The sequence below is a fragment of the Colletotrichum chrysophilum genome (assembly GCF_026319265.1).
Source record: "Colletotrichum chrysophilum strain AFK26 chromosome Unknown scaffold_1, whole genome shotgun sequence".
Lineage (NCBI taxonomy): Eukaryota > Fungi > Ascomycota > Sordariomycetes > Glomerellales > Glomerellaceae > Colletotrichum > Colletotrichum chrysophilum.
In genome coordinates, this window is record NW_026517288.1 from 646,277 (window position 1) to 671,981 (window position 25,705).

At 55.3% G+C, this 25,705-nt stretch overlaps 14 protein-coding genes across 14 annotated transcripts; 8 read left to right on the forward strand and 6 right to left on the reverse strand.

Annotated features, from left to right (window-relative positions):
* Window positions 1-136: 136 nt before the first annotated feature.
* On the reverse strand, window positions 137-794 carry COL26b_000172 (uncharacterized protein; the record flags this gene model as incomplete). Its single annotated transcript, XM_053173142.1, has 2 exons — window positions 137-424; window positions 486-794. The coding sequence occupies 2 exons, from the start codon at window positions 792-794 to the stop codon at window positions 137-139; spliced, it is 597 nt and encodes a 198-aa protein (XP_053042848.1).
* A 699-nt stretch (window positions 795-1,493) lies between these two features.
* Window positions 1,494-2,876, forward strand: COL26b_000173 (uncharacterized protein; the record flags this gene model as incomplete). The annotated part of the gene is made up of 1 exon (XM_053173143.1): window positions 1,494-2,876. One exon carries the CDS (start codon window positions 1,494-1,496, stop codon window positions 2,874-2,876), a length of 1,383 nt encoding a protein of 460 aa, XP_053042849.1.
* A 909-nt stretch (window positions 2,877-3,785) lies between these two features.
* COL26b_000174 (uncharacterized protein) lies at window positions 3,786-5,370 on the forward strand (the record flags this gene model as incomplete). The annotated part of the gene is made up of 5 exons (XM_053173144.1): window positions 3,786-3,809; window positions 3,866-3,942; window positions 4,013-4,439; window positions 4,490-4,807; window positions 4,861-5,370. 5 exons carry the CDS (start codon window positions 3,786-3,788, stop codon window positions 5,368-5,370), a joined length of 1,356 nt encoding a protein of 451 aa, XP_053042850.1.
* Window positions 5,371-6,477: 1,107 nt separating this feature from the next.
* On the forward strand, window positions 6,478-6,921 carry COL26b_000175 (uncharacterized protein; the record flags this gene model as incomplete). Its single annotated transcript, XM_053173145.1, has 3 exons — window positions 6,478-6,608; window positions 6,668-6,754; window positions 6,819-6,921. 3 exons carry the CDS (start codon window positions 6,478-6,480, stop codon window positions 6,919-6,921), a joined length of 321 nt encoding a protein of 106 aa, XP_053042851.1.
* Window positions 6,922-7,306: 385 nt separating this feature from the next.
* RBG2 (Ribosome-interacting GTPase 2) lies at window positions 7,307-8,833 on the reverse strand (the record flags this gene model as incomplete). The annotated part of the gene is made up of 4 exons (XM_053173146.1): window positions 7,307-7,892; window positions 7,940-8,327; window positions 8,421-8,445; window positions 8,783-8,833. The coding sequence occupies 4 exons, from the start codon at window positions 8,831-8,833 to the stop codon at window positions 7,307-7,309; spliced, it is 1,050 nt and encodes a 349-aa protein (XP_053042852.1).
* Window positions 8,834-9,200: 367 nt separating this feature from the next.
* CWC2 (Pre-mRNA-splicing factor) lies at window positions 9,201-10,461 on the forward strand (the record flags this gene model as incomplete). Its single annotated transcript, XM_053173147.1, has 2 exons — window positions 9,201-9,810; window positions 9,863-10,461. 2 exons carry the CDS (start codon window positions 9,201-9,203, stop codon window positions 10,459-10,461), a joined length of 1,209 nt encoding a protein of 402 aa, XP_053042853.1.
* A 103-nt stretch (window positions 10,462-10,564) lies between these two features.
* COL26b_000178 (uncharacterized protein) lies at window positions 10,565-11,502 on the reverse strand (the record flags this gene model as incomplete). The annotated part of the gene is made up of 2 exons (XM_053173148.1): window positions 10,565-11,256; window positions 11,409-11,502. The coding sequence occupies 2 exons, from the start codon at window positions 11,500-11,502 to the stop codon at window positions 10,565-10,567; spliced, it is 786 nt and encodes a 261-aa protein (XP_053042854.1).
* Window positions 11,503-11,991: 489 nt separating this feature from the next.
* COL26b_000179 (uncharacterized protein) lies at window positions 11,992-12,385 on the forward strand (the record flags this gene model as incomplete). The annotated part of the gene is made up of 2 exons (XM_053173149.1): window positions 11,992-12,161; window positions 12,274-12,385. The coding sequence occupies 2 exons, from the start codon at window positions 11,992-11,994 to the stop codon at window positions 12,383-12,385; spliced, it is 282 nt and encodes a 93-aa protein (XP_053042855.1).
* Window positions 12,386-12,577: 192 nt separating this feature from the next.
* On the reverse strand, window positions 12,578-13,766 carry RFC4 (replication factor C subunit 4; the record flags this gene model as incomplete). The annotated part of the gene is made up of 3 exons (XM_053173150.1): window positions 12,578-13,326; window positions 13,378-13,598; window positions 13,651-13,766. 3 exons carry the CDS (start codon window positions 13,764-13,766, stop codon window positions 12,578-12,580), a joined length of 1,086 nt encoding a protein of 361 aa, XP_053042856.1.
* Window positions 13,767-14,075: 309 nt separating this feature from the next.
* On the reverse strand, window positions 14,076-16,155 carry COL26b_000181 (uncharacterized protein; the record flags this gene model as incomplete). Its single annotated transcript, XM_053173151.1, has 3 exons — window positions 14,076-15,001; window positions 15,058-15,964; window positions 16,021-16,155. 3 exons carry the CDS (start codon window positions 16,153-16,155, stop codon window positions 14,076-14,078), a joined length of 1,968 nt encoding a protein of 655 aa, XP_053042857.1.
* A 398-nt stretch (window positions 16,156-16,553) lies between these two features.
* Window positions 16,554-17,877, forward strand: COL26b_000182 (uncharacterized protein; the record flags this gene model as incomplete). Its single annotated transcript, XM_053173152.1, has 2 exons — window positions 16,554-16,573; window positions 16,632-17,877. The coding sequence occupies 2 exons, from the start codon at window positions 16,554-16,556 to the stop codon at window positions 17,875-17,877; spliced, it is 1,266 nt and encodes a 421-aa protein (XP_053042858.1).
* Window positions 17,878-18,512: 635 nt separating this feature from the next.
* Window positions 18,513-20,492, forward strand: COL26b_000183 (uncharacterized protein; the record flags this gene model as incomplete). Its single annotated transcript, XM_053173153.1, has 1 exon — window positions 18,513-20,492. One exon carries the CDS (start codon window positions 18,513-18,515, stop codon window positions 20,490-20,492), a length of 1,980 nt encoding a protein of 659 aa, XP_053042859.1.
* Window positions 20,493-21,497: 1,005 nt separating this feature from the next.
* On the forward strand, window positions 21,498-22,763 carry COL26b_000184 (uncharacterized protein; the record flags this gene model as incomplete). The annotated part of the gene is made up of 1 exon (XM_053173154.1): window positions 21,498-22,763. The coding sequence occupies one exon, from the start codon at window positions 21,498-21,500 to the stop codon at window positions 22,761-22,763; it is 1,266 nt and encodes a 421-aa protein (XP_053042860.1).
* A 347-nt stretch (window positions 22,764-23,110) lies between these two features.
* On the reverse strand, window positions 23,111-24,755 carry COL26b_000185 (uncharacterized protein; the record flags this gene model as incomplete). The annotated part of the gene is made up of 3 exons (XM_053173155.1): window positions 23,111-24,111; window positions 24,166-24,414; window positions 24,470-24,755. 3 exons carry the CDS (start codon window positions 24,753-24,755, stop codon window positions 23,111-23,113), a joined length of 1,536 nt encoding a protein of 511 aa, XP_053042861.1.
* Between the last annotated feature and the right edge of the window lie 950 nt (window positions 24,756-25,705).

Below are 25,705 nucleotides of genomic sequence, written 5' to 3' on the forward strand. Positions count from 1 at the left end.
TCGCAAAAGGGTTGAAAGTCCCCTGCCGCACATCCCAGCCCAGTCTGTTCTTTTTGTTTTCGGCACTCCTGAACGCCACCCATGATGCAAAATAAGACCGATACTAATGTAGAGGCAAGATGCCCGACGGATGCATTTATGCGAACGACACGCTCTTCTTCTTCTTGGGCTTGATGGCCTTGGACCCGGCGACGGCGATGTCGTTGATGTTGTTGTCGTTCTCGGTGTTGGCATTGCGCTTGCGCTTCTTGCGCAGGGACTCCTTGGTGTCCTCCAGCTTCGACTTCTTTTCCGCCTCCTTTTTCTCGGCCTCTACCCTGCGGGCTTCGCGGATCTCCTCCATCTGTCTCGCCTTCATCATCTTGGACTCGATCTGACCCTCCTTCTCGGCCTGGACCATGGCGAGGATGGTGTTCATGCTCTCCTGTTCGTCTTTTGTTAGCGAATGCTATATAAGAATGTCATCGCGCCACAAGATGCCTTACCCTGTCATCGACAAAGACCTTGCCCTTCTTCTTGCCCTTCGGCTTCTGCACGCCCGCGGGGACGATCGTGTTGAGCTTGGGAATGTCGAGCTCCTTCTCCGTGTAGACCTTCTTCTTGCGCTTCTTCAGGAGGGCCTCGAGGCCAGACTTCTTGCTACCTTTCAGCGGCTTCGTCCCCTTCGGGGTGTCCTTCGATTTCCTAACGATGCCATCGGGAGGGCCGCTCCTGGAGGCTTCCTTGGAATTTTTGATACCGGAACCCCTCTGGGCGTGCTTGTTCTTGATCGTCTTCGTCTTGTTTGGCGGCATTGTGACTGATTTGTGGGCGACAGGGACTCGTTCGGTGTAGATTGGTGTTGAATTGAACTGGTCGCGCGACACGAGAAGCTGGAGGGACCGAGACGCAAGATTCTAGAATTTTTTCTGTCTGCGCAGAGCGATAAGCTCACCGCGACGGGTGCGATAAGCTTGAGTGGGTCCGCTCCCCGCCATCCGACTTCAGCGCTCCAACACTGTTAAGTCCAGCGCAGCGCGCCTGCATGAGCCATGAATGGGCAAGACTCCCGTCAACTTCTGTCTGAGAGCTCTAAGTTCCTGTATCATTGAGAAGGAGCCATCTCATTTCTATTTCCTCACAATTAACACCGGGAATTAAACATCGAGCCACATGTGAGATTTAAAAAGAAGCTTCGGTCATATTGACTCGGCCCTCCGACTTGGACCACAGCGTCAGGGTCCATGGCCAGGATCAGGACTCAGTCCTGGGTCCCAATGCGCCGCCTTTGCGTAACAGCGCTGCGACACCCCTGCCGAAATTTTTAGGTTGCTGCCGTTATCGCACTCACCCAAATCTTTCATCTCTTTCGTGACTAACAACCCTCTCCTCCGACGAACATCTCACACGGGACCAGAACCTCTACAGCCCGAATCCTGAGCCATTGGCTCTCGAGCTTAGTCCGCACATATCCTACGCTTGGTTGCATCACTTGGGCGCTCCCAATTGACAGGATGTCGCAGCCCGTCAAGAGGTTTCCCGGCCACTTGGCTCAGTTTGTGCGGTGCTACTCGGTCTCCGCTGAGAGCATTCCGGCGGCAAAGAAGAAGTACATCCCGACGGAGGGCACATATCCCCAGGGCTTCCAGGCTTCTGGCATCTTGGTTGGAGTCAAGCCTTCAAACAAGACGAAGCCTGACCTCGCTCTTCTGAGCTCAGACCGTCCTTGTGCCGCGGCGGCTGTCTTCACCAAGAACAAGTTCCAGGCGGCCCCGGTGACCTTCAGCAGGAACCTGTTGAAGAAGAAGGCCAACAAGGGCATCCGAAGTGTTCTCATCAACTCAGGATGTGCCAACGCCGTCACTGGCAAGGGAGGTCTTGAGGATGCCTCCCTCATGGCCCACGCCGCTGACAAGGCCGTTGGTGGTGCTGGCGATGCCTCGTCGACCATTGTCATGAGCACAGGCGTTATCGGACAGAGATTGCCCATCGCAAAGATTGTAGACAACGTCCCGACTGCCCAGGGAGCTCTGGGCTCTTCACACAAGCACTGGCTCAGCTTTGCTACCGCCATCTGCACTACCGACACCTTCCCGAAACTCATGTCCAAGACCTTCACCCTGCCCTCCTCGCCGGGCGTCGAGTACCGCATTGCTGGAACCACCAAGGGCGCCGGTATGATCCACCCTAACATGGCTACCCTTCTGGGTGTTGTCGCCACGGACGCTCCCATCTCTCCTGCCGTCATGCCTTCGGTCCTCAAGCACGCCGTCGACCGCTCCTTCAACAGCATCACCATTGATGGAGACACCTCGACCAACGACACCATGGCCCTTCTCGCCAACGGCGCTGCCGGCGGCAAGGAGATCACCTCTCAGGATTCCCCCGACTACGCCGCCTTCAAGGAGGTTCTGACCGACTTCTCCATCGACCTGGCCAAGCTCATCGTTCGTGACGGTGAGGGCGCTACCAAGTTTGTCACCATCCGCGTCGTCGAGTCTGCCAGTGAGGAGGCTGCCAGGAAAATTGCCAGCACCATCGCCAGGTCCCCCCTCGTCAAGACTGCTCTCTACGGCCGTGACGCCAACTGGGGCCGCATTCTGTGTGCGACTGGTTACTCTCTGGTTTCCGAGCCTGGTCAGGCCGTCATTGATGTGCCCGAGGTCGTTCCTGAGAAGACCAACGTCTCTTTCATTCCCACTGACGGCAGCGCTGAGCTGAAGCTTCTGGTCAACGGCGAGCCCGAGATGGTTGATGAGGCCAGAGCCTCTGAGATTCTGGAGCTTGAGGACTTGGAGATCCTTGTCAGGCTTGGCACTGGTGATAAGGAGGCTACGTACTGGACTTGCGACTACAGCCACGAGTACATTACTATCAACGGCGACTACCGCACATAGAAAGGCGTTATATACATAAACCGGGTGATAGATAGATGACAGAGTCCATGCGCGATCAAAACTTAGATCAAATCATGCGGTATGATGGTTTATGTTGATTTAGAAGAATACAGCGAAGTTTCAATTTCATGAAGTGCCTATCAACGTCGACAAGCATGAGTTCATCCGACGGTTGTTGGTTCGGGACGTTGGTTCGGGATTGAAATCCGAAAGAGTATCCCACCGGAAACCCAGTGGTGCCAAAAGCCGCACCGAGGCACCGGAGTGGACTATGGAGGCTCCTATTGGAGACGCGGCATTGGAGACGCGGCACAGCCGGCGCCTCCCCGCATGGTTGATGCGCCAGAGTGGTGCCACAGCGGCTCTGAGAATTTAGAGGTAACCGGGCGCCGAGCCACGGCGTTCGTCAGTAATCTTCGACTTGGAGACGGGATTGGGCATGATAGATGGTAGTTAGCTGCGGTCTGCTCACTGATCAAGAATGAAGATGAAAATCTTGTTGTTAGGATATGTTAGCATGTGTCACTTTGACGAACGGACACGCAAACATGAATTGACAAATTGAATGAGTGTCTTAACAGCCAAGGCAAGCAATTGCAGACAGATCTGGCGGCATCCACCGCTGAGGGGCCACTCTCAGACGCGGAGGCGGAGGTCAAGACAGTTACCCCAGGATCCCCACATTTTGGAGTCCCTGTAGCTCCAGAATCAACCTCGGCTCCGGGTCGTCCTAACATCCATCTACCGTACGATGCATACTAAACGATTCCCGTTCAAAAGGGAGGTTACGCCCATCATTTCCCCCACCAATTTCCTGTACTCCTGGCCTCCGCAACCAATCCTGATAAACCACCCTGAGAAAGTTTCGTTCCATCTGCATCGGTTTATCTGTCTCCCAGTGTCGCAAAGATGACGTCCAGAGTTCCAGCCATTGTAGGTGCTCGCTGCGGGGAGAGCTCGGTCTCGCTAGCTAACCAGCTCGCCACCAGGTCCTGGATCGCCTTAGCGATCGCGCCAAGGAGGCGCTGGACGCCGTCGCGAAGTTTGTCGAGGAGGAATGCATTCCGTAAGCACAATTGCACCTCCATAACAGCTCAGGCCTATCCTCCACGATGCTGACACGCCGGCGAACACAGTGCCGACCCCGTACTAGAAGCTCAGATCGGCCAGGGCGACGCGAGATGGGACCACCACCCGCCCATCGTCGACGACCTCAAGGTCAAGGCCAAGAAGCTCGGCCTGTGGAACATGTTCCTGCCCAAGGGCCACTACAAGGAGTCTCCCGGCTTCACGAACCTCGAGTATGGTCTGATGGCTGAATGGCTCGGCAAGTCGAGGGTCGCCTCCGAGGCTGTCAACTGCGCGGCGCCGGATACCGGCAACATGGAGGTGCTGGCCAAGTACGGCAACGAGGAACAGAAGAAGAAGTGGCTGAAGCCCCTGATGGACGGCGAGATTCGCTCTGCGTTCTTGATGACGGAGCCTGATGTCGCGTCGTCGGATGCTACCAACATCCAGCTTAGCATGCGTAAGGAGGGCAACGAATACGTCCTCAACGGCTCGGTAAGCTTTGAAGATGCTCGCGCGGAGGTGTGGAGTGCTGACAACAGCAGAAATGGTGGTCTAGCGGTGCCGGCGACCCTAGATGCTCAATCTACATCGTCATGGGCAAGAGCGATCCCAACAACAAGGACACCTACAAGCAACAGTCCGTTATTTTGGTCCCTGCGGAAACCAAGGGCATTACCATCCACCGCATGCTGAACGTCTACGGCTACGATGACGCCCCTCACGGCCATGGCCACATTAGCTTCAAGGATGTTCGCGTGCCCGCTAGCAACCTCGTCCTCGGCGAGGGTCGCGGCTTTGAGATTATCCAGGGCAGACTTGGACCCGGCCGTATTCACCATGCTATGCGCACCATTGGAGCCGTAAGTTCAGAAGGAAGCGACACCTGTAATTGTTGACTGACACATCCTCCTAGGCCGAGCGCGCCCTCGAATGGATGCTGATGCGCATCAACGACCCGACCAAGACCCCCTTCGGCAAGCAGCTCAGGGAACACGGCGTCATTCTGGAGTGGGTAGCCAAGTCGCGCATCGAAATCGACGCCGCGCGCCTGGTTGTCCTCAACGCAGCCATTAAGATGGACGACCACGGCCCGAAGAAGGCCCTCAAGGAAATTGCCGAAGCCAAGGTCCTCGTCCCGCAGACGGCACTGACGGTCATCGACCGTGCCATCCAGGCCTTCGGTGCGGCCGGCGTCTGCCAGGACACGCCCCTCGCCGGCTCCTGGGCCAACATCAGGACGCTCCGTCTCGCTGACGGTCCCGACGAGGTGCATCTCCAGCAGATGGGCCGCAACGAGAACAAGCGGGGCAAGGAGGTCACGGAAAAGATCCAGTGGCAGAAGCAGAAGTCTGACCAATTGCTGGCGCAATACAAGACCCAGAGGTTCCAGCCCGGAGCCAACATCAACCGCTCCAAGTTGTAATATAGGTTGCTAGCCCCTGCTTTTACCATGTAGTTTGAATCGCATATTGTGTACAACAAACAGGTACCACTGGAAATGGAACGCGTGTAGATCCTTTGGCCGTTGGCCCGCCGTTCCTGTGAGTCACTTGCAGTCGATCCCATTGTCTGGCCATGCATACTCTGGGGATGCTTATCATAAACCATGCGGCATTAAGCTCCGAGGCCGGTCACCTTGGAGATGTCCTCCCAACAGTTCGAGACCAGCGCATGCCAGGAGCACTGACTGGTTGCGATGTACACACAGATGCAACCCTTCCCAGGATGCTTGACTCTTTTCGCATCTCCACTAGCAGGAGATGGAGGAGGGGTCAAGGCAACTCCACAGAGAGACGAGATGCAATGCACAACACAACACAACACCGAACGAACACCTCAGGCTGTGATCGAGAACAAGTCGAGTCGGATCCGGGTAGCAACGCGCGCCGGGAGGGCCCAGGGGGGTGACGGGGTTACCTGGGAAGCCCGCTAGAACCGGCGAAAAACCTGACAGCGCACCATCACACGGACAACTGACCTTGGGCATCCTTCCGCAGAAGGCCTGACAACGCTAAGAACTTCCCTCCCCCTTCCCGGTAAGCCCAGTGAGACTCGCATTCCGTAGGTGCCCACCCAGCAAAACTCCTTCCACTTTAACCCCCTGAACCCCTGTCCACCACGACCGGCGACACATCAGCGCGACCGTTTCGTTTCCCTGGTTGCCCTGTCAACTGCCCGAAAATTCGTTTACTTCTACAGCCCAGCAACTACTCCACGGGCCAGGCGTGCATCTTTTTCACATCCATTCACGAACGTCATAAACACTCCACGGCAGACCTGGTGCGCAGCGCATAACCACTCGCATTCAAATACAAAGCCTTTCTTCCCATTCTGCATTGGCCCCGATTTCCCATCCACACCCCAAGCAAATCCACATCTCCCTACGTACGGTCTTGCGCCTCTTTCAAGCTCTACCTGCCACACACAAATCAATTGCATCGCATCGCCAATACCACCTACAATTCTGCAACTTGCTGCACCGAGCATACATCAACCTTCTAGAAAATCAACAGACAGTCTACCAGCAGCCATGTCTCCCAACGTTCTTACCGAGAAGTCCACCAACACGCCCGTTGTCGCTAAGACCGACTCGGCCACCAAGGAGGTTAAGAGCATGGAATACCACCGCCAAGTCCTGCAGGACAAGATGGCTCAGGAGAAGTAGGACAGCCCTCGACCTCAACAACACCAGACTGCAGTGCTGACCACTGCGACAACAGCTCCAAGGACTACATCTCCCCTTCTGACAACATCATGAGCCCCTGCACCGCCAAGCTCAACGCCCTCCGCAACAAGCAGGTTGGCAAGTAAGTCGCTCTTCTTCTTCACCAAGCATTCGATCCAGCAGTGATGCTAATCGCTTCATCACAGGGTCAAGCCCAAGTCTCTCTTTGCCCAGGCGTCCGCCAAGAAGGTTGGTGGCAGCAACCTCTTCAGCTCCAAAACCGCTTCACCCAAGGAGAACGCTTTTTGAAATCGACTCGTCGCATCTTCTTTACCAAAGTACAAAAGCTTTTGATGATGGGATGGGTTCTCTCGGGTTGTTTTCACGGTTCTTTCTGGCAGGTTATTGAACCTGCGGCCTCCTCTTGATGTTTTCAGAGGGGCCTGGGGCATCGGCGTTCAACGGGGGTACCACTGTCTTGCTTTAGGATAAAGGGACTGTACCATGACATGACACGAAACGACATCAGCTTTTTCTTTCTTTCTCTGTCTCTCCTCTAGTTCTTTTAATGGCTAGAATTCTGGGAGGGACTGTATTCATCGGCTGGCCTTATGCAGCTTCGCCTGGGCAGGAAATACAACTCCTCACGCACTAAACCACTTCGTCCCATTCGTATGCTCTTGTGTCATGTTGTCTACGCCTTCCAAGCGCTCACAATGTAAACCACATCCTCGTCCGCCACGGCATGTCCCAAACCCACCCTCTGCGGCACATGTCTCGCACTCGCGCCCCAGACTAGCGCATACTTGAAGGTTTCCTTGAGCGTCCGGTGGATACGGTCGCACACGTCCTCGATGGTGCTGTTGCTGCGCACAATCAGCGCCTCGCCGAAGTCCGGGTCGATGCCCTTGCGCTTCGTGTAGATGCGGATGAGCTTGAGCTCCTGCCAGCAGCGGTCGACGACGTCCTGGATGCCGAGGTCGAGCTCGCAACTCATGACGACCGTGTGGGGCTCGCGCGCGAGCTTGTCGAGGAAGTCGAGCGAGACGCTGTCGATCTTGTTGTAGACGTACAGGCACTTGATGTACTTGCGGTGGTCCTTCATGATGACGTCGATGAGGTCGTCGACGGTAGCGTTCTCGTCGCGCACGAGAACTTCGCAGTTGAGGATCTTGTAGTCGCGCAGGATGTTGAAGATCATCTTCTCGTCCATGGCCTTTGGAGGAGATTGGAAGGTGATTTTCATGCCGCCGGCCTTCTTTGCTTTGAGGTAGATGTTACTGCGAAGGGTTAGATTGGAAGAAGTTTGTGAAGGTGGGAGTCTTACGGAGGTTCTCTGTTCAGACGAATGCCGACGGCTTCCAGTTCGGCCTCGAGCAGGGCCCTTTGCTCCGCCTTCTTGGTCGCGTCCAGGACCATGAGAATCATGTCGCTGGTCTTGGCCGCGGAGATGACCTGTCTTCCTCTACCCTTGCCCTCGGCGGCACCCTCGATGATACCGGGCAGATCGAGCAGCTGGATCTCGGCGCCGCCATACTCAAGGACACCGGGGATGGCTGTGAGTGTTGTGAAGGCATAAGATGCGACTTCGGACCTCGTTTTGGTGACCTTTGATAAGAATGTGGATTTTCCGACGGAGGGGAAGCCGACAAGAGCTATTCTTGCATCACCGCTTTTACTGACGTCGAAGCCGGCGCCGCCACCACCGCCTGAACCTGGACCGGGTTCCAGAAGCTGTGCTCTTAGACGTGCGAGTTTACTGTCCACTGTTAGTGGTGTAGTTTCGAAAGGTTTGCGAGGCAACTTACCCCTTGAGAAGACCCAGATGATATTCTGGAAGGGTGTGGTTAATGGCTTTCAGACAATGCGACGTTCATCACAAACATACCAGTGGCCTTGTTCTCTAGAAAATGTCAGTAAATGTCTTGGTTGAATAATGCACAACACATGGTTGGTCTTTTCAGCACTTTCAACCCCTCCGAGAACCATCCCTATGCGCTACTGCTTCAGGCAGTGCTTCGAACAACACTGCTCGGCCATAGGTTGCCCGGACGAAAATGAAAATTTGCCGAAAATAAAACCCCATCATTGAGTGAATGTGCTCTTACTCTGCGTCTTTCTCATCTCATCTTCAATCCTGGTCCCTCAACGTCAGTTTTCCTGCTCGTACTGATTCAGCATGGGGGCCATACTCCTTGATCTTTTCCGTAATGTTGACCATCTTGGCGGCTTATCTGTTCAGAGTCTAACGACTCCGAAAACCCCGTCTAAAATGATTCAAAGATGACACGAAGAGAGCGTCTACGCCGGGTCGATGCAGGCTTCACAGGTTCCAAGGTGGGGCAGCCACACTCCGGCGTGGGAAGACGATGGCCGTGGCAGAATTTACCGCGGGGCTGCTTCCACCGGCATGGGTCCCACTCACCGCCCTTAACCACAGCTACTGCGCCACACATTGAAGAACGCGGTGAGGCTTACCTAATGCGTCGCGCGGCGAACCTAGAAATTCATCTTGCGACAACATTCTCTCGACGTCCTGTTCATCACAAACTGCGAATCCACGAGTTCGAGTATACGAAAACGCAATCATGTCAGACGAAGAAGTCGCCGTCTCCAGAACCCAAGATGTCGATGCGCCCGAGGCACAAGAAACGGCGCTGACGACGACCAACACCGAAGTCGCCGCGCCGGCAGAGAGGAAAGTCAAGAAGATCATCCGCAAGAAGAAGCGCCCGGCGCGTCCGCAGGTCGACCCTTCCTTCATCACCTCCGAGCCCCCGCCGCAGACCGGCACGATCTTCAACATCTGGTACAACAAGTGGTCTGGCGGTGACCGCGAAGACAAGTACCTGTCCAAGACGCACGCAAAGGGACGCTGCAATGTTGCCAAAGACAGCGGATACACAAGGGCCGACAAGGTCACTGGGAGCTACTTTTGTCTATTCTTTGCCAGAGGAATCTGTCCTAAGGGTCAGGACTGCGAATACTTGCACCGGCTGCCGGGTATCCACGACCTGTTCAACCCGAACGTGGACTGCTTTGGACGAGACAAGCATTCCGACTATAGAGACGACATGGGTGGTGTTGGTAGCTTCATGAGGCAGAACCGAACCGTCTATGTGGGAAGGATACATGTTACGGATGATATTGAAGAAATCGTGGCGCGTCATTTCGCAGAATGGGGGCAAATTGAGCGAAGTATGTTTACCAAACCCTTTTTTTCTCTGAGCTACTGCTAACATATGTATAGTTCGTGTGCTCAATACACGCGGAGTCGCTTTCATCACATACACCAACGAGGCAAATGCGCAATTTGCCAAGGAGGCAATGGCACACCAGTCGTTGGACCACGAAGAGATTCTCAACGTCCGCTGGGCGACAGCCGACCCGAACCCCATGGCCCAGGCGCGCGAGGCGAGGCGAATCGAGGAGCAAGCCGCCGAGGCCATCCGCAGGGCACTGCCAGCGGAGTTCGTCGCAGAGATTGAGGGCAAAGACCCGGAAGCCAGGAAAAGGAGAAAGATTGAGAGCAGCTACGGGCTCGAGGGCTACGAGGCGCCGGACGAGGTTCACTTCGCGCGTGGCGCGAACGCTGTGAACCCCGTTGGGCGGGAGGGTTTCGAGGTAGAATACCAGGAGCGGCCTATGCTTGAGAATGGCGATACGGCGAACCAGGCACAGTACGCCCTGCCTGCGCCGCAGGAGCAGTCCATCTTGTCTGGTGGCATCTTCTCTAGCAGCACCTTGGCAGCCTTAAACACCGCCAAGGTAGCGGTGGCATCGAAGCCGAAACCCGCCGCGTCTGCGGGACCGTTAGTCGCGTACGACAGCGACGACGACGATGAGTGAGCATGGTGGGAACCAGGGGCATTGTACAATAATTGACAAAAGCGATCATGATACCCGTTGATAATGGAACATCGAGGGACACAGGCTTGCGACCTGAAAGAATTCAGCTGTTGAATATTCGTGAATACAGAACTTCGTGTCTGCCTATCCATAAATCCATGACGGGCATCGTCTGCCCGGCTCGCTCTACTGGTGTCTCCCACTCCCTCTCGATAGCGGCAGTGATGATTTGTTGGACTTGTCCACTAGCAAGGACCTTCTGCGCCTGGTATGGCCCGAACATGCTCGCTCTCACGGCCGCCGATACCAGAGCCTTGATGTGGCCCATCATGAAGACATACGCCGTCTGATGCAGGGTGAGCCCGACCAAGTTGCAGATGGCCCCGAAAAGGGGCGCAAGATGCGTAAACACCAGCGGCGGGTCGTCAGACTCATCGGCGCTCGGTCTGGACGACGCAGACTTTAACATGGCCGCGTATGGCTGTAATGTCTCGACTACATCGCGGGGCAGAGACGAGGCGAAGGAGCGTTCCCAGATGGACAGCAGCGCGCGGCCTTGCGCTATGGAGGCGCGGCGGCCGACGGTGCAGATGATTGCTGCGTCGAGAAAGTCGTCCAGCTCCGCGACCGCAGAGGGATCGCGGTGCGCTGCGAGGACGAAGGGAAGCGTCGTCGAGGCGTAGGCGGAGATGGATTCTGGAAGGAAGATGTTGAAGGAGGAGCGGCCTCGGGTGTGCGCTAAGTAGGACTCGAGACCGCTGCTGAAGGCGAACGAGCCTAGTGGTAGAGCCGAGTCTGAGAGAAGAAGGTGATAGTGATTTGGTGTTGTGAGTGAAGCTTTGGGTGTGTTAGTTGTGAGAACTTCTTGGGATGTTGCGAGATGGGTGGCTGACATGATGGTTTCGGGAGACTTCTTGATGGTAATGGGTGATCCTCATTCTGTCCACTGAGACTCTTCAACTTGCCCCTCGCCGCGGCCAGACGCGCTTCCAACTCCAGCACCTCCTTCTCAGCATCGGCAATAGACTCGTCTTGCGCCATTCGAGACGGCTCAGGAGGTGGCATGGAAAGTGTTGGAGTTGATAAGCTTTTGATAGCGCCAAGGGCCCCTGCAGACTTGGGGTCAGCGGCATCGGCGGGGTCTCAGTGAGCGCAACCCCCACTGAATGGAACCCGCCTCAGGAGATCGGGACGCGCTGGTGGACGTTGCAGGGGTTGCGCTTCGGCGTCTGCTCTCGTCCCACTTCGCCGTTCAACTTGTCTACCTTCGGGGACTGATGGAGTAAAAAGGTCTTTCGACATTGTGAGCATTGTGGGTGAGAGCTATCGTACGATTCTCACCAATCATATTTTGGGAATCTCACTTCTTTCCTCCTCGACGATTCGCGGTTCTCTCTCAGAGCTCTGCTACCAACTGCGCGCACCTCGATTCACACGAATTCATCGGCTCATTATCGGATTAGAGGAGCTCATCACCGACGTCATCACCCTCTCTTCTCCGCAGCCTGTCCCGGCCGCAATGCGCACAAGATGAAGTCGCACGACCAGATGAAGAGCGCCGAGGCCAATGACGCCGCGTGGGAAGCTACCCGGGGTGCCGTCGTCGGCGCCGCAAGATGGGGCATCGGCGCTGCGGTGTTGGGTGCAGCTGCATGGAAGTTCTCGCCATTGTATAAAGGTCTCACTATCCAGTTTAAATGGTAATGCGTCACGCGACACTGCTGATACTACTCGGAAACGGACTAACGTGGGTGGCAGCTACATACAAATGTCCGCCATGGTGTTAGGAAGTATGCTGGAAGCCGATCATAGGTTACGAGAGTATGAGGCCAGGATCAGAATGCAGAGGCGTCTGATGAGGGACAGAGCCAAGTGGGAGAGGTTTGAGCAGGAGTTTCTCGAGAACCCTGAGGAAAAGAAGTAAGCGGCCTCACAGTCGAGGCCCTGGGCCATCGATGGATATCAAGAGATGTTCTAAGATCCTTTCATTTTACTGTGTAACACCGGATATTGAATCCATGGCTTTTACTGTCAAAGTATCGCGGACATAAATCCCCAAACGCCATATCATGCAAGTCATTAGTTCCTGCTTGCGCAGGTTTGCTGATTATCCGTTTCATTTTGACGGCGCCTCAAACTTCTTCGGGTCCATGTTGATCTTGCACAGCCTCGCCACGCAGCCGCTCAGCTGCAGCAGCGTCTGCACTCCTTCCAAGATCTTCATATGCGTAAATCCAATCTCCTTGATGAATTCCAGCTTCGAATGCTCGCTTAGAGTGGGGATAGTCTTGGTGACCTTGAACATGGTGCTGATAATGTCGTGGCTCGAGTATCCCAGATCCCAAAGCTCCCTCAGACTGTCCAAAGCCGAGTCGACATTGCCCTCGTAGCAAGCCTTGAGCATGGCCTGCACCTTGATCGGGTGCGGCGAGTCCACGACCTTGAAGACGTTGTCACCGGAAACGAAGCCGAAACCGGCAAAGGTTGACTGCAGGTTGTTGATGGCCTGTCGCATGTCGCCCTCGGCACTGAAAACGAGCGCAGCGAGGCCGTCATCGCTATACTCGACCTTTTCAGCCTCGATGATTTGCAGCAAACGCTTGACGACCTGCTCGTCGGTGAGGCGGGCGTAACGCAAGATTGCGCAACGAGACTGGAGAGGTTCGATGATTTTGTTGGACTGGTTACAGGCGAAGGCGAAACGGGTTGTGTTGGAATAAATCTCCATCGTGCGGCGAAGGGCTTGCTGCGCGCCCGATGTCATGCTGTCGGCTTCGTCGAGGATGACAAGCTTGTGGCGGCCTTGGGGGAGAGTGACCTTCTTTTGGGCGAAACCCTTGATGCGATTACGGACAACGTCGATACCTGCGAAAACATGTCAGCGGTTGCGTATGTGAAGCACCAACTCAATCGTACCTCTTTCATCGGAGGCGTTCAGCTCCAGGACCGCCTCCTTGTATGAGTCTCCCAGCAACTGTCGTGCCAGACAGAGCACGCTTGTCGTCTTTCCAATACCAGGCATACCCGAGATGATGACGTGCGGCATGTTGCCTTCCTTCGCAATAATTTTGAGGCGATCAATCGTTTCGGTGTTTCCGACAACATCGTCAAGGAAGACGGGACGGTACTTCTCGACCCTGAGAAATGCATCAGCATGTGGCCTCGTTGCCATCGACAATGGAATCCTACCAAGGAAGCTCATAGTTGGGGGCGCCGTTTGACGCTGCGGTCAGAGCCTTCTTGGCCGCAGAAGTTGAGGACTCGCCGACCTCCTCGGGCTTGGTGATCGTCTTTTGTGCAGGCATGGTTGTTTGGCCCGATGGTTGTCGTGAAGGTGCGCAATTGGAGGAACTTGGAGTTGTGCTGGTGGGTGGCAGAAGCACTTTACGCGATGCTCTGGGAAAAGACGCGTCGGGACCCGAACTAAGCTTGACAGGCTCCACTAAAAAGTACGCGGTACCTACAGCACCATCTCACTGAAGCCCTTTCTCGTTATTTCTCCATACTCAGTAATTCATGCCATCGTTCATTTTATCTCGTCTATGATCTACAACGGGACGGGACAAAGGCATTCATTTCTTGACGCAAAAACATGACAGCGTTTTTATTGGTATCTAATCATCATCCTCATCGGCCTTCTTCTTGCCCTTCCTGCTTTTCGCTCCGCCCTTGAAGTGCTTCTTGCCAGAGGACAAGCGCACGTCCTTGGGGTCAACACCGTTTTCCAGAGCAATCATAGCACGAGCTTTCCTCCCACTCAAATGCTTCTGGCCCTGCTCGGTGTACTTGTGGCTGAATGGCATCTTAAGGTGGCCAGCACCGCTGCCGCCGGCTCCGAAGAAACCCTTGTCAATCTGCTTGGACTTAGGGCCGGCAGGGAGCACTGCCAGATCAGAGGGTGCTATCGAGATGTCGTCGCCGACGAGCGACATGGTGTCGAGGGACGCCGCCAGCGCCGCACGACGCTTCTCCGGTAGGTGGGCGGCGTCGTAGAGCTCGTTGTTGAATTCTGGGCCGTCGACGGTGTTCGGCGGTGGCTCGCAGTACAGCAGCTTGCCGTTGACGTAATCCTTGAGGATATATCTGGAAGCTCTTGACTCATCAGGCTGACCCAGACCTGATGTTTGGAAACCTCTAGCCTTAGCGTAAGAAGCAAGCAGCTCCTGTGCAGTGGGAATTCCAGTGCCACCCTCCTCAATTGCGCGGGTCTTGATGGTGATTCCGTAAACAGCCTCTAGGAATGGCTTGGGAATTCTCCTAGTGACGAGGCCTGCGGGGCCGGTGAACTCGCGCAGTTGATCAATAGGCAGGACACCGTTGCAAACGAGGTCGGCCTTGGTGCTTGCAAAGTTGGGGAAAACAAGACCAGGGCAATCGCACAGCACAACGTTGTCGCTGAGGTGGATGGTCTGGAAGTGCTTTGTCTTTCCTGGTGTTGAGGAGACAGACACCTTCTTGGCGCCGATCAGAGCGTTGATGGTGGAGGACTTTCCGACGTTGGGGTATCCAACCAGACCAATCTGCATCTTGTGGCCAGGGTCTAGGTTTTGGCAGTTAGCTTCTCTGTTGATATTGGAGACACTTGCATCAACATACCGGCATTCTCAGGGGCATGGCTCAGGAAGATATCTTCCAGCTCCTCGACCGTCAGGATCCTTGTGTCCTCATCTTCGAGCTCGACTTGTTCTTGTGTAGTCTCAGCACCGGCCTCAGCACTTGTCTCAGCACCACCTTCCTCTCCGTCATCGCTCTCTGACTCTTCCTCGTCAGCTTCAGCTTTCGTCGCCGCGGGCTTGGCTTGAGAGCTGCTGCCGGCTTCGGGCTCATCCTCCTCCTCCTCTTCGTCGCTTTCCATCGACTCCTGAAGTTCCTTTGCGAGGAATGCAGAGAAGAATCTGTAAGCAATACCGTTCTCCTTCAGGTACTTGGCCCACGTCTTTCGTTGGGTGAGCGTCAACATATCCGCCTTGTTGATGAGGAGGAGGTTCTCCTTTTTCGTGTCGATCTCCTTCACATATTGTTCCAAGTCCTCGGATCTGAACATCAGTGGGTTTCGCGCATCGACAATCTGAACCACAAGATCCGAACGCTCAATAACACGCCAAAGCTGCCTCCAAACCTCGAGGTTTCGCTCAAATGGTGTCATCAGCAGATCGTTGTTCTCCTGCAACTCAGCAAGACCTCTGCGCCAGTTCAAGAAACTATCCCTCTCTGCTCTGTCCAGCTCTTCAGGTGTAGTGGACGCATCCCACTTCGGTCTTCTCGGTACGGTCAGTCGTCCCTTGTGAGCCTTCTGCTTGGCAATCACACCCCGCTCCTCGGCTCCGGAAAGCAAATAGGGGTTCTTCTGGTCGGTGTGTATAATCTTGATGTTGTTCATCTTCTCGGCGGTGAAGTCCGTTCCAGCCAACTCTGCTGTCGCAAGGAATTCGTCGAGAGCGCCTTGCTCCGTGACCGATCGCATCTTGACCCATGCTGCCTCTTGTCGCTCGTTCGTGAGGTACTATTACACTGTCAACACTGCTATGATTGCGCGATGATTGTGGGCTATCATTTTACCTCTTCTCCGGTGGCATGGTTCACTCGCGTGATGGATGAGCCCTTCTTTCTGTCCGTGCCACGACCCTTGCCGAAGCGGTCGTTCATGAGGGCATTGCCCAAACCGGACGTCTTCTTCGACTTGGCGAGAACCATTATTGCGGTGTTTCTCGAATGATATTCCAACGAAAAAAATAGGATTTGCTCAAGAGAGCGAGTTGAATATGAGTAATAGTAGAAAGTGGGAGCCCGTCGCAAACGGTCAGAAGAGAATGCAATGCCCCGCTGATTAATGGCGTAGGTCGCGGGGCAAAAAAGTCCCCCGCTGCAAGTAAAAACCCTTTTCGGCCGCTTGGACTCTTATCGATAGAACGATAACATACGATAAGCGCAGAAAAAAGCCATCCCACCAAGGGACTTTTTTTTTTCGAGGCCCGTCCAGGTGCGCATGCGATCGAGGGGTACTTCCGTTCGTCCCACACATTCAATCTTTGAGCCCGGAAACCCGACACCACTAGCTTGTTGATTGCCACGAAGTATCAACATCAGCAAATATGGCGAAGGGAAAGTGGATGTGAGTCTTTGTCTGTTTTCTGAAGATGTGCGCCTCGGACTGACTTTCCCTTTCATAGCGACAAGAAGAGTGCGCAGCATTTCACCCTCGTCCACCGTCCCCAAAATGACCCGCTCATCCACGACGAAAATGCGCCGTCCATGGTTCTCAACCCTGTCGCCCAGCGCGGTGGTGACAAGGGCAAACACCTGAGCGATCTTGCATCCGACCTTGGGTCTGATGCCGCTAGCATTCGAGACAATGAGGGCGAGGCCGCAGAGTATGGAATCTACTACGACGACACCGAGTATGACTACATGCAGCATATGCGCGACCTCAACCAGGGCGGTGGCGAGGCCGTCTGGGTTGAGGGCTCAGCCACAGCGAACAAGGGCAAGGGAAAGCAACCGCAATCTCTCGAGGACGCTTTGCGCCAGATGGATCTCGAGCATAGGAGCGAGGCCATCCTCGACGAGTCCGTCCTTCCGTCAAAGAACCTCTCGCGCATGAACTACCAGTCTCAGCAAAACATACCCGATGCGATTGCCGGATTCCAACCTGACATGGATCCTCGGTTGCGTGAAGTTCTGGAGGCACTGGAGGACGAGGCGTTCGTGGATGATGAGGATGATGACATTTTCCAGCAACTGGCCAAGGACAATCAGGAGATCGACGAATATGAGTTCGAGGAGCAATACGACTATGACGACGATGACGGCTGGGAATCAGATGCAACGGCGAAGCCAAACAAGGAGTATAAGGAGGACGGCGTGCCTGAGCTGGTTCCTGTTGCTGCGGTCGAGGGAGAGGCACTGCCAGAGCATCAGAACGAAGACTGGCTCGAGGACTTCAAGAAGTTTAAGAAGGATCAAAAGGAGGGCAAGCCCCAAGCCAAGGCTGCTCCATCTGAGTTACAGTCCTCCATCTGGACAACGACAACGATGGGCGGCCGTAAGAAGAAGAGAAAGGGTGCCCTCACGAACCCTTCTACCTACTCCATGACCTCATCATCAATGGTCAGGACAGAACAGCTCACACTTCTGGATGCTAGGTTCGACAGGATCGAGGAGGAGTACACAAGTGAGATGGGCGGCGACGACATGGCTTCAGTCTCGGAAATGTCAACGGTGTCCAGTGTCACGGGTCCCACCAGAGGTGACTTTGATAGCATCATGGATGATTTCCTTGGCAGCTACACCAAGCCTGGAAAGAGGACAAACAAGAAGAACAAGGCACAGAGTGGACTCGAGCAGCTGGACGAGATTAGAAGGGGCCTTGGCCCAGCTCGCCTGCGTGGAAAGGCACATGTTAGCGGACGGGGTTGAAGTCTGAATATCTGAGGCATTCAGCGCCATCTAGATGCTGAAACCGAGATACCCTTCATTTCATGTCAGAATAATCTGCATGAGATGATTCTGTAATGAGCAAACGACACCCAAATAGATTCCTCTTTCGATCACCTCGACTCACTGTACCCACTGAGCTTTCGTAAAATATGTCAATGTCGTTAGCTCCCTCGAATTAAACTTGACCTTGGAAGTCGCTTGAGCAGTGAATTGGATCGTTTATTCACCGTCGCAAATTCCAAAGCGCCTTCCTGAACGGGCGTGTGTTTAAGCATTAAACACACCCCGCCTCGAAATATTTGTGGGTCTGAATAGACGCCGATTGGCTAAGCGCGCCGAACACGCGGCAAACGCTGGCCAGCTCCATCCCAGTTCTCCACCCTCACGCCAGCTGCTTCGCTGCTTCCATTTTGAAGTCCAGCCGCGACTTCGACATGACGTCGGTCTCCTTTCCTCCAAGCAGACCCGACAGAACTTCATCGCCGTTCGGAGCATCATCATCAGGAGGCTTTGGAGGAAAGCCTTCTGAGCATCATTACGGTTCCGGCCTCGATGGGGCTGGCGCCGGCGGTGGGAAGCGGTCGAAACGCAACCACAAGACTCAACCTGTCGAAATGACGACCCTCTCAACGAAGCGAAAGGGCGTCAATCCCTTCGGCGACGGCGCGAGCTCAGACGACAATCGCAGGCGAAAAAACACAAAGACGAACACACCCGGCGATTGGAAGAAGAAGACCGCGCAGGCGGCAGGCGCGAGGTCGAATGGCGCGACGAGAGGCGCGAAAGGCTTTGGTACATCACAGTCGCGTGGTGGCTTCGGCTCTCAAAATACTGACTCCCACAAAGGCGCGGACTCTACCGACTACGAGACCGACGATGCGAACGGCGGCACTGGCGGCGATGGCACACCGTACTCGGAGCGGATCTTTGCTCAGCTGAAGAAGGATGGAATCGCGCCGCCAAAATGGCCTGCCGATCCGGGAAACACGAAGCAAAAGGCCGCGATGGCCAAGTTCAGGGAAGACTACAAGACCTACCGCGATCGTGCTAGGACATCGTTGATGCGCGCGGGCTTGATTGACGATCCCGACAAACCCAAGCGATTAGAAGACGCGATCGACTTCAAAGGCATTTGCGACGCCATGTGCCCCGACTTCGAGAAAATCACGCGCATTACCGAGTTCGACGTACAATTCCCCGAGAAGAACTCAGCCACGACGTTTGCTGTTACTTCAAAGATGGTGAAGAAGCTTGCTCGATCCGCGGCTGGACAGGAAGCTCCACTACCGATGGACGTCAGATCTACGGCGGCATTGAGGAAAACCTTGGACTACTTGATCGACGACCTACTACAAACAGACGACAACCTTCCTGTGTTGCATGGTTTTCTATGGGACAGGACGCGTGCCATTCGGCGCGACTTCATCTTCCACTCCACAATGGCTCCGGCAGAAATGAAGGACCAAGTTTACTGCCTCGAGACGATTGCCAGATTCCACGTCACATCGCTTCACTTGCTCTCTCAGGAAGGCTTCAGGCCTGAAGACTTTTCAGAACAACAGGAAATCGAACAACTGGGCAAGGCTTTGCTCTCGTTGATGTTCGCATACGACGACTGCAAACCACACGGCGTGATTTGCGAAAACGAACCCGAGTTCAGGGCCTATCACTTGCTTTTCAGCGCGAATAAGCCAAACATCCTGGATGACGTTCAGAAGGAATGGGGTGACTCGCGGTTTTGGGCAGATTCGGACGAGATCAGGACAGCTGTGTCTCTTGTGGAAAGCTTGCAGAGTTCTGCAGATTTCCACGGGCCTCTTGGCTCTGCACCGTCTATGGCAGTATCGGCTGCGCACCGGACCTATTTCAAGATTGTCGAAAGCCGCCGAGTATCCTACACGATGGCATGTTTCGCAGAAATTCATCTTGGCCAATTACGTCGTTCGGCACTTCGATCTTTGAAGAAGGCGTATACCCGACCTAGGCACGGAGCGAAAGACATCACGCCTTCAGCACTTAATCGATTCCTCAACTTTGACACGGAGGCCCAGGCTGTCGAGTTTGCCGAACAACACGGATTGACCTTTGTGGATGGGGAATCACCTTCTGGCGAGCTGGTCCAGTACCTAGACACCTCGAGCCGCCTGACCTGGCCTAGAATCCAGCACAGCTTTTCCCGGAACCTGGTAGAACGAAAGCGAGGATCACGCAGCCTTCCGGAAGTCATACACAGCACTATACCAGACGAATCATCGCCCGCAGAACAATCACCTTTTGCCTCGAACAACAATGGTCTGTTTGTCAGCGATGCATCTAAACCTGCTCCAAAACCCGTTCAGCCCGTGGCCAACGGCAACGGGGTGTTCAAGTCTCCCTTTTCAGCTACGTCAGGAGCCACCCCGACCAATCCAGCAGGAGCGTCACCATTCGACAAAGGTAAAGAACACTCTTACCATCACTTCAACCTTCATCACTATGTGTCATTTAATGCCCTTTTCGAAATCGCCCCCGCTTTACTCTTCGCAAGTCAACTCCGTCAAAACCTCGGACTGCTTGTACTCTGTGGACAGTACAACATTATCATGGAATCTTAGAAGCCAAAATATTGGCCTAGTAACCTTAACATCATGCGCACATCGACCAACCCACGCAAACCCAGGCGTTTTGGGCCGCCAAAACGTCCAGATCGTCGCGTTCGAGACAAGCGGGGGCATACCCATGAACGAGAGGAACATAAGCTAACTTCAAATTTCACAGCAACCAACGGCTTCCAAGGGAATGACGCGCCGTCAAACCCCTTTAACCCATTCTCTGCGCAGAACCCACCAGCGCCATCAACAGAAGCGCCTGCTCCGAATCCTTTCGCTGCGAAGTCGAGTCCGTTTGCCCAGCCCAGTCCAGCACCTGGAACTTCTCCCTTCGGCGGCAGTCCGTTCGCGCCACCAGCGCAACCGAATGGAGCTTCCAAACCTTCTGCACCCGCCTTCCCTTCGTTTGCGTCTTCTGGATTTGGGCCAAGCGCTCAGCAAAAGACGCAGGAAGCCGGCCAGACCGCCTTACCGAAGCCAACGGCACCATCGACAGACAGTTCTTCGCCAGCAATTACTGTGACGCCACCCACACCACAGTTTCCTCTGGGAGGTGCGTCCGGTGGCTCAAAGCCTCCGAGCCCTTTCGCTGGAGCCGCAGCTGGAGCACCATCTGCAGCATCTCCCTTCTCTGGCATCTCATTCCAACCGCCTGTGAACCCAGCGGAATCGACACAACCCCCTTTGCCTACTCAAAGCGCGCCAGCTCCTACACAGCCTCCGATTGAGCAGCCAAAGCCAACCCCCGCGCAAAGCCCGTTCAGCGGCCTCACATCTGCAACACCACAGCTACCCAAACTACCCTCTCCCGCGCCGCCATCAGGTCAGTCTCCATTGCCGACGTTCAACTTCCAGCCAAGCGATACGCCACCCACTCCTAAACAAGTACCGGCACCTCAAGCAAGCCCTTTCCCAGCGGCCCCTGCTACGACTTCTACTCCGGCCCCGGCTTTTACCCCTGCACCTCTTCCCAAACCACCAGTGGCTGCCCCGTTGCCGAAGCAAGATGTTATGGGCGACTTTGCAAAATGGTTCGTGAAAGGTGACAATGGCTTGATCCATGAGTTCGAAAAGTTCATGGTCGAGCAAATTGTTTCAGATGCCTTTGAAAAGTACCATCGCGAAGAAGAGGAGAGGATACAAAAGGAAGAGGAGGAGAAAGCGCTCGCGGAGGCTCGAGAGTTCCGTGTTCGCACCCTCTCAGTCAGATACTTTTACCAGTGGAAGAAGATTGCCCGAAATCTTCGTCTGAGCAAAATTCGTAGGCATGAGCGAGAGGAGATGAGGAGGATACAGAAGGAAATGCGAGAGGAGGAGACGAAGAAAAGGAAGAAGGCCGCCCGTGTCGCTGAAGCGCGGAGGAAATTGGTGGAGCAGCATGGCGTTGATCCAGTCGAGGAACTCAGAGAGATCCTGCAACTTAAGAAAGACGACCCGCCAGAAGACCTCCAGGCCGAAGCAGAGGCCCTTTTCGCAACCGGTATCTTCTCTGGCGTTACAGATGAGCGTGCCGCAATCGCTGAAGTCATCCAAGCTCCTTCAATCAACGACACATTCAAGACACCGCCGCCACCGGCCAGAACCACATCGACAAACAGTCTCTCCAAGTCGGTCTCGGCCAGGCCGGGCGGCGCAAAGACACAGGCTATTCGTGCGGAATTCGGCAGCAGTGTAGACTTCCGCAGGTCTTTGCCTCCAATGTCGGCTCATTCAGCGTCGTCACGCTATACACCGTCCGAAGCATCACCGAAGCGCGTCAGCAAGGTGTCCGATCGTTGGAGGCTGAAGGCTATGGGCCTCGTGACGATGCCCAACGGGTCTGCTCTCCCGGAAGCAATCGCTGACGAAATGCGGTACAACGGCAAACGCTACAGTGGCCTCGGCTCCTTCGGTCTGGACAGAGACACCACCGAGCGGAGGAGGAGCGTGTCGGCAGACCTCGACAAAGCGGCCGAGGCTCGTCGGCGCTTCTCGCAGTCTCTTAACAGCAGCAGCGCCGCCGCCGAGCAAAGCAACGGGAACTCCCAGCTTAGTAAGAGGAAGAGGCCCACTGACAGCGCGGCTTCGCCATCACAGGACGCCCGCGCCAAGAAGCGCCCGTCCAGCAACGCCGAAGTGGAGAGGATCATCCGGGAGGCGAGGGAGAACCTTGAATCGCTGAGGAGTTCGAGGGTGGATCTCGACGAAGGGACGGAATGGTTCAGGGAACAGAACGACATAATGCAGGCGGAGGAAGCGAGCAGGGCTAGCTCGCCGTGGCCTAAGGGGCGGAACTGATGAGCAAGGAGGCGGGGATTGCATAAGCAAAGGCGTTGAGCGGCTTTTCTCTTCCCGGGAACGGAGTGCGTGTGCGAATGTAAATGATTGGGTTCCCATAACTGTTTCCTTTTTTTTTTGTTTTCCAGGTAAAAATCACGGGCATACAATACCCTTAGAAGAGACTGGTTTGGATCGTCCTTCAGTATATGTTCTCATGCATTACGTGTTTGTCTATATGATTGACTGTATGTGCAGATAAATAAGTCCCCCCCTTTCCACGCCTGAAAACTCCCGTTTTCCAATGCTCCTCGCTCACCGTATAAAAAAAGACGAAAACGTTCAAACTACACAGAAAGACCACTTTGTCACCTCTTCTTGCCCCCCGGCGGCGGCGGAAAAGAAGTCTGAATCTTCTGGCTCTCGACCGGGCTGCCCCCGAGCGAGGTGACCCTCTTGGGCATCGGCCTCGCCCTGTCCTTGACGACGATCCCGATGGTCCTCGCCGGCTCCGTGGCGGGGAGGGAGTCTATCGTCGGGATCTGGTGGTGCCTCTGCGGCGCGGGCCAGCCGCCCTGGCTCATCAGCGGGCTGGCGGTGTTCCCCGACGTCGGGGAGGAGTACGTCGTCTGCGACTGCGGGGCGAAGGTCGCGGCGTAGCCTGTCGACGGGGAGGTGAAGCCGTGTTCTGAGGGGATGTAGGGGCGCAGGGGGATGAGGGGCGCCGTGGAGGTTGTCGAGGTCGGGGTGTAGTCTTCCGGCGAGGCGTTGTGGCGCGGGGAGTGGGATTTCAGGGGCATTATGGGGAGGGAGGTTTTGATCGTTGTCAGGGGGAGGGCGTCTTTGTGTTTCTTGTCGGTGAGGTTTGTCGGGCTTGGGGAGCGGTAGAAGAACATTGTGCTTGGGGCCCAGGGGTCCTGCGGTGTGGTATGCGGCGAGTAGGCTTGCTGCTGCTGCTGTTGTTGGAGCTGCATGCGGGCCTTCTCGCTCTGCATCTCTTCCTCCTCGACGGGGAAGAAGTTTGGCGTCTTGGGGGTGAGGTGCGTCTGGCATCGGAAGGAGAGGGATGAGACGGGGCGGTGGCCCTTTGCTCTGCGGGACAGCTCGGGGTTGATCCCTCGGCGAGCCCTGCGTTTGCGGTACTGGATGAAGACGCATCCAGCGATGAGGAGGAGCAACACGACGGCGCCCACGACGATGCCGATGATCGTCGTCATGGGGATGCTTGTATTGTTTTTCTTGTCGGCAGAGGCTGCATCCTTGGGGTCGACAACGGTGATGACGCCTTTTGTGAAGACGGTCTGGTTGAGGCCGATGAGTGTCCCCGGGTCTGGTCTCTGTTGGCAGCCTGCGCCGAGGGCTACTAGATCTAGAGGATATTAGAGAGATGAATATGAAGACGTCGTAGAGGGGGTTGAATTACAGTTCGCCAGGTAGTAGTGCTCACCACCTGCCCTGACGCAGGAGAGACATTTGTCGTAGGCGGAGCCGAGTATGGCGCCGCCGTCTGCATCGCAGTATGAGTACTGCCCGGACGACGGGTCCAGATCGCCGTCCGTGAGAGCGGCCTCAAGAGCACCGCAGGCCGTGGAGGTCATGCAGGGACCACCGCCGGTGTCGGTGGCGTTTGGGTACCCGAACACGCAGTAGTCAAACGAGTATCTCATATTATCTTGCCATGAGTTAGCGTCTAAACTCGCCATGTGAACGACGACCTATTGACTTACACAAGAACCAGGCTTGGTCATTCTCGCCCCCCTTGACAAAGTTGCTGTCCTGCAGACAGCTCACGCACTGCTGGAACTTGCGGCCTGCGTTCTCTGTCTGGTATTTGCTGTCATCGCAGGTGATGTCCTTGTTCCTGGTGTTTGACGAGTTGGGGTCCGAGTAGTCGAGGTCGTTGGAGTCGAGGCAGAAGGAGGCGCAGGGCGAGTCGGGCGTGACCTGCAGACCTGCGACATACCTCGGCAGGAGGGATGTGAGGAGGACGAGGGTGGTGGTGCGGACGGCCATTGTTGATGTGCGTTTTCCGGAATCGGAAAGAAACGAGTGTTGGTGAAGAGGATGTGAGAAACAAGACTTCCAGCGCCTTGCTCAGATTACAATTGAATAAGGTGAGGCAAAGGGAAGAGGGTATCTCAATGTGACATTTAGGTAACGATCCTGCCTGTACGCCTGCAAAACAAAGACACGCGCGAAAATGGAATAAGCTCAGAGGAGAGAATCACGAGAGAGGGAAGCTTCAGTAGGATGAGGCTCGGGACCTGGGAACGGTGATATAAGTTCTTGCCGTCCATGTTGATCAGACATGGGCAGCTGCAGGAACGTGTGGATGGTAAGGTGACGGTCTGGAGTCGCCCGCAGAACGCAGCCGGACGGAGCCAATGGGCAGGATTCCGAATGTATGGGGAGGCGGATGGCTTCATCGACGCAGGCCTACTTGAGATGAGCATAGTTGGGACTGGGCCATGGTCCTGCCGCCCGGCTGCGAGACCTGGAGTGGGTTAGTTAGTATTCAATTCATCGACAGAGGGTGTGGTGATGTTCTCAAGAAAGGAGCCAATGAGCCTGCACGATCAAGTCCCAAAGGAAAGGAAAGTGGCAATGACCCCGGACTTCGGTCCCCAAGCAGCACAGCAAACGCCGCCTGCCAGAGAGAGCCGACGATGTTTGCTGGAAGCTCGCCTGACGAACGGCGCACATCACCAACACAAGCGCCAGCGGCACCGTTCCTGGCACTTGCAGGACGAACCAACGACGTGCGCCGTTGCAACCTCTCAGGCACGACTAACAGCGGACACTTGCCAACCGACAACCAACTAGCTCTCCCGCAGGCGCCAGATGGGGTAGCGCGGCATTCGATAGTGTCCTTTCTCTGCAGCGTCTCTCGCGGGTTGCGTGCCTGTGCCTGGCGCAAGAATGCTCGGCAGTGTGCGTGTGAGTAATCACGGTCGCTGGCGGCT